General features: G+C 38.9%; 1 protein-coding gene across 1 annotated transcript; it reads right to left on the bottom strand.

Moving 5' to 3' along the window:
* Positions 1-2,335: 2,335 nt before the first annotated feature.
* Positions 2,336-4,701, bottom strand: LOC138211575 (uncharacterized). The gene is made up of 4 exons (XM_069171531.1): positions 4,686-4,701; positions 3,126-3,443; positions 2,662-3,034; positions 2,336-2,360 (listed from the first exon to the last, which is right to left on the bottom strand). The coding sequence occupies exons 1-4, from the start codon at positions 4,699-4,701 to the stop codon at positions 2,336-2,338; spliced, it is 732 nt and encodes a 243-aa protein (XP_069027632.1).
* Between the last annotated feature and the right edge of the window lie 1,847 nt (positions 4,702-6,548).

Here is a 6,548-nt window from a genome sequence, read left to right as displayed (position 1 = left end):
GCCAATACATTTTGATTAAAAATACTTTGTCTGTATTTCCGAATGGGACACAAACTACAAAAGAGAAGCAGCTATTTGTTCTTTCTTGACATCAATGTCAACATTCAGTGAAAGTGAAATGATTCAACAAATAGAGAATAACATTCACATTGAATGTATTTCCACACCAGTTAAGGTGTCCTTTTAAAAGGGCCCTGGCATTACCAGACTTCAAATTTAAATGCACCACATGTAACATATTCACATATGTACACCTAATAGTAAATCCTACAACACTGTTTGTAGCACTTAGTTAAAAAGGAATTTAGTTGCTCTGTTTTATTTCTGTGAACTTAATAAATATGAATCCAACCTTTTGCCACAATGATACACGAAGAACAAGGAGCCATCTCCAATATTTAAGCCAGCCAATTAGGAAGCTACACGTCTTCAATGATGACCCACCCACTCTGCCTGTCAGTCACTTCATCAGGAAGTGAGAAGCATGCAGAGTTGGGAGGTGGCTGCGGTCACACCCTCCTTCCTCTACTCTCCCTTCAGAGCATCACTCTCACGTTATCACAGAAACACATTCAACTGGAAGAGATCACACGTTTCTGACTCAACTGGTCCATGTAATGATGTGAGGGAGAAAACTCTTTTAAACCTGAACAAAGACCTGACAGTGAGGCAGCATGAGAGAATATACAAACAGTGTTGTTTTTTTCTACGTGAAAAGAATGCTTTTGGTTGCAGTAAAATAATCAAAACCAAAAGTGACTGACTTGGACAAATCCTGAGTGACTCAGCTTCACTACAGTAGTGACAGGAACACCTGACAATATCATGCAGTCAAGTAATACATAAAAGACTCTGGTATAAAAAACATGTAGGTCTGGTGTAGATTTCTGGCGCAACTCCAGTATTTGCAAGGTGTAAAGAGAAAGCAGCTGAAAGAGTTAAAACCTGCAGCCACATTTATCAGACTGGAACATTTTGGTTTGTGGCCTTCAACGGGCTCAACATACTGTTGACTACAAGCCTCAACATGTTGGCCTGACAATTAAGTTGTTCGTAAGACACAACACCTTAGCAGATAAGCGCAGCGTCACCGGTTTGATCCCAGCCGGGGTCGATTGTTAAATGTGTTTCCTGTCCACAGCTTCACTGCTCACAACATACAGAAGGTGGACCAGGAAAAATAATGACTGTTGCATATTGTTCAAAACAAAATGCACAATAAGTAGTTTCTTTTTCACTTTGTCCTTTTTACTCTGTCTTTTCTTTGTTTGCACAGCACTGGTTGCACCCGAGACACAAAATGACTTTTATAAACACTGTTGATGCGTGGAAACTCAAGCTTTAAGGTGGTTGGGCTTTCAAACAAGGGTGTAATGACACGAGGGGCTTTTCTTCCTGTCTCACTCTCTCTTTTAATCTCACAAAGCTGGACGGCTACTTTATTTTGAAAAAAGGCAAGTTGAATAACAATATATTTTTGTTTTCATTATTATTAGAACAATTTACAGGGGCAGATGAAGGGTACGAGAGGGATGGACACACTCACACCTTCTCAGTCGTGCTTTCACCACCGTTTTTTATCACACTTTTCTGCGGTTTGGTGTTTTTCAGTGCTAGTTGCTGATAGATGAGGGAGGTGCTAATTATTCACTTGTTCCACGCTGATCTTTTAAGCAAAGGCAGGACTTTGACTGTAAAGTTACAACAAATAGGATTGACAGCACTGCTCGTTTAGTCCATTTCTTGGCGCAGTGATGCAGTGGAATCAATAAATCAATAAAATGGTGTTCAAATAAAAATGACACTAAAATTGACATATTTCAAGACTACAGATGCAAATAATTGTAGACTGTATCTTTGAAACACACAGGGAATATACATCAGATACTATTTGTACTTTAAATAACAAGCAAGTCAAACTAAAACTAAAATTAGTCTGCTGAAGCCTCGTAGCTCCTCTCTCACTTCATATCCGGTTGAAGCTGACAGTCAGGTCTGATCTGAGTAAGCAGCTTCAGTGGTTGGTCAAAGGGTGGAGGAACGGCCCACCACAGCTTTTGTCTGCCATTGTAACTTTACTTGTTGCTGTCATGACAGAAATGCAGAAGTCCTTTACAAAGTGCAGTGAGACCAGAAAGACTGATGGTCTTTATTGATCTGAATACACAAGTTAAAACAGAGAGATTAATTACGTTTAAAAAAAATGCATGAAACATCTTTCAGACTCTTAACTTAAATTCCATTATCGCAGGGGACTCAGTCTTTTTTAAACAGTCTCTTTGAGTTCTCCACATCTCTTGACTTTCTGTGGTTTTGGTAACATTTCCTTTCACTTCTACCCTGCAACAGGCCCCCAAAACCTGCAGGTGAACACAGATGTTGTAGCCTGTTTTATACAGAAGTCCTGTTTCCTTCCTCTATCAATTTGAACGTCACAATTCTCAAAAAAACATATTGTCTTTGAAATGTTATATATGTGATTCTCTCTAGGATATTACACAAACAAAACCTACAATTTAAGGCTTAGACAAAACAGCAAAAAAACAGCGTGCCCTCAAGTTTGCTTGTATGTTATTACTTATCTGTACTAAAGTTTGACACTAATATGTCCAATAAATCAATATGATTTTGTTTAGAGCAGCACAAATATGTGAATCTGACATCAGGACAACTTTTGTTGGTTTGTACGAGGGTGAATCAGAAAGTTCAAAAAATAATATCCTTCCGCATGTGGCCACAGCACAGTAGTAAGTCCCAGCATCAGAGGAGCTGATGTTCTTAGAGAAGCGATAAACGCAGCTCTTCTGAGCATCAGATTCCTCGTCACATTCATTATTTCTATTTCCGTCAGTGTAGATGGTGTCTGGATGAGACTCATCTGATCCGACTCTGAACCAGAACACACTGTGATGTCCTGGACACTTCACGTGCTCAGGGTCAGAGAGGATTGAACACTGGAGAGTTGCTGAGTCTCGGCCTGGACCTGATGCTGTCGGCCACTGAGTGACGGTGTAGTTTGATGTCTGACTGTTTCCTGTGTAATAAAAATTGCAGTAACACAGTTGGCATTTTTTTCAAATGTGCATAGAAACACAAATCCGTAAAAAAAAAAATCACATTATTACCTTTTACTAACAAATATGTCCCATTCCATTGAGGTTCAATGAACTCTGTGCTTGTACAGTGATACATCCCCTCATCCTCCTGGACTGTCCTCAGAATGGTCAGGTTGCTAAAACCGCCATAAAGATGTACTTGCATTCTTGATTGAGGAAACTCTGGTTCAAATGCACTTGTAGATATCAAGAGTGTCACAATTAATTTAAGATTATCCCCGGCACTCTGCTTGTACCATTGGAATCCTACAGAGCTGAATTTGAGTAAAGAACATGTCAAGTTCACTGGTTCTCCGAGCTGAACTGTCGTTACTGGAACCAGCGTATCTGAATTAAAAGAAAACAGAAAGACATTAAATAAAGGAGTGTGAAAAATCTGTAAAGCACAGAATTTTTGGCTGGAAAAAAAAGCAGCATTTACATGCTCGATGAAAAAAAAGCAATGCAATCCATAACACGACCATCATGACATTGAAGTCTTCATGGGGATGGAGTTAGTGTTTCAGTGAGATGGTTGTGATAAGTCAGACTTTAAAAAGCATCTGATTGGTTGTGACAGAATGAGCACACTTCCTGCCACATTTTGTGTGATCCTGGGCTTCGAGAGGCATATCACATGTTTCCTTTTGCTGCGATGATTCAGATTTTTCACTTTTCACTTTGACCCAGATTTGTCTATCTCTGGGTGGTTGGTTGTCTTTGTCCTTGGAGCTACAAGCAAGCAACGCAGTAGCAAGCAAAGCAGTATTTTAAAGGAGAGATTAACAGGCTGGATCTTTCTGACATCATGTCCTTCACAGGAACAAAAGCTCAAACAACATCCCCTGTCCAAGAGAGATGGTGTAGCCTCACAAAAACCAGAGCTACTGTCCATTTCATGGCAAACCATCCAGCAGTTGTTGAGATACTTCAATCAAAATCACACGTTGACCTTCCTGTCTCACTCTCTTTTTCAATCTAACAAAGCTGGTCTTGTACGGCTGCAATGTGCTTCACTTGGTATATTGATGGACTTGCAGTCAGTCCAGATCCATTGTAAATAAATCAATAACATAATTACATTGAATTTAAATGAAAAACAAACCTAGTATGAATATTGCTTATTATATTATAACAGATGCATATGGATGTTGATGCCTGGAACTACAAAACACGAGAATGATAGACATCATTAGTACGTTAAAATACAATTGATAAGTTCAACCAAATTTAGTCAGCTGAAAGCTCTTGTAGCCCTGCTTTCCAATATCCATACTAGCATACTGTTTAGTAGGCCAAAAAAAGATTTAATATGTATCAATACATAGTATGTTAGATGTAGGATGCCAAAAGTACCAGGATGTCCTACTACATCCGGTCGTATTTTGCAGTATGCAGGCCAGCATGGTACTCGAGCTGCTCTGACTCACAATCCTTTGCGCAGCAGAAGATACGTCACATCGACTGAGCCGCCAAGACAGTTGATGGCGCTAATGCTCCGCCCACAAGAGATAGCAGAAGAAGAAGAAGAAGAAGAAGAAGAAGAAGAAGAAGAAGAAGAAGAAGAAGGGGCATTAAAAGGAATCTTACTTGTTCTAAATCGCATCCTTTTTCTTTTTACTACAAACGTTGTGCTACGGATCGTGACGGATATAACAAAGTGCATCAAAGTTCAAGACACATTTTTTATGATGGAGTAGTATGTCCCAATTGTATACATACTACATGCAACAGTATATACGTTTTAAGGGAAGCTGTAGTCCATACTAAAAGTAAAAAGAAATCGTATGCGATCCGGAACACAGGGTTTGTTTTGTTGAGGAGATGAGAGGAGGAGAGCCGTGCTGACTGTAAACGAGGAGTTATTTGTGTTAATAAAGCCAGATTTGTCTGAAAAGACTTACTTCATGCTGTCAATGCTTTCAGCACAGCTTCTGCTGAAGACATTTGTTGAGGAATAATTGCAGGAATCAAAAAAAAATTGCAAGCTCCCGCAAATATTGCAGAGTTTGCTTGAATTTGCGTTAAATATTGCTATCGCAAGATCGGGATTTCCTGGAGGGACTGAAACAATCCCTTTGTTATTACCCCTAGAAATTAGAACAAAACACAAACAAAAGTACTGGTGCTGTTGTTGAATGGAGAGGAGAGGAGAGGAGACGTTGCCAGCTGTGCAGTAGTTAGTTGTTGAAATATTTTATGATGGACCAGAATGACGAATCACTCGAGCAACAGGACAATAATGTCAAAGATAAAACGAAGCATGGCTCAGAATACTGTAATGAAGGCAGAGTCTCTATTTGGCCACATTAAAGCGGACTTTTTCTAAATGGGTATTTATTTATAATGAACATTTCCCACAATTAAATTAGTTTCAAAAGAAGTCCACACACTAACTTTCACATGGTATTTATACTTATACATATTTAGTGTAAGTCCAGGGCCTTTAAACTATGGAAAATGTAATTAGCATTTTAGGCTACAATAAAATACAAATATTCGCAGAACAAATATAAAAAGGGTTGTTTTGTATCACATTCAGTTGCACGTGCTTGCAGCAGTCAATCTCTTTTTTCCTTCTCTCTCCATCGTTTGTCACCTCTCAGAGAATTGCTTGAGAGATTGTGGCATATGTGGCAATGACAACAGTGAATATTTATTCATGTGTTCGATGGGAACAATCAGTGCACACTAGAACTGTGTGTTGTAACTGAACCAAATCTGTTAGGTGGATAACGTGAATCTTAGTGGGAGGGGTTCAGGAAGTAGAAATTGGCAGAGGCTGTGGCTATAACCTGTGGGTAGGTCTTTTGGTGACAAGTATTACATGTAATGCTTTTCTTTCCGTTATTCCAAGTTACTGAACGTAAACGTTGGCAGTAATCAGGAAGTGATGCAAACTCTAAGTTTGAGGTATTATTGAGAGGAAGGCAAACAATAGCTTGTTTGCAACATGCAAAATACAGCAATTTATTAAGATTTGGGTCATATGTTGGATCATAGATCATAGGTGAGCAGTGTGGATAACAGGTTGTTACCAGCAGAAAATTGTACAAACTCCACAAACACAATAACAATCAACCAACATGTGGCTTTGTCAGCATCTCTAATGAGCAAACATTTTGTGTAATGAAACGTCACAAAGGAAATTTCTTGAGAGGCTTCAGCACACTGACAGGATGCAGTAAAATGAAAATGTGTTTATATTATCAGTCTGTATAAAGCCATTGTTAAGTCTTTTATTATTTTGACAGAATAAATGGTTTTCAGTCTAAAAACACGGGTCGGATATCGGCACACTACATGGTATTATAAAATCTTTAATTCCAACTCGATGAAATTGCCGTCAAAAGTTGACCAGATTTCTCCTTTAGCCCGCTCGTCTGTCTTTCTCCTCCTGTTTGCGTTCATAAAACGGTTGCAAACATACAACTCAGAAAGACATTTCATGTA

The sequence above is a fragment of the Embiotoca jacksoni genome, unplaced genomic scaffold (assembly GCF_022577435.1).
Source record: "Embiotoca jacksoni isolate LCO1_2020_lvr unplaced genomic scaffold, fEmbJac1.0.p SCAF_5, whole genome shotgun sequence".
Lineage (NCBI taxonomy): Eukaryota > Metazoa > Chordata > Actinopteri > Embiotocidae > Embiotoca > Embiotoca jacksoni.
The sequence above is the reverse complement of the archived record's forward strand: the minus strand, read 5'-3'. Positions and strand labels throughout refer to the sequence as shown.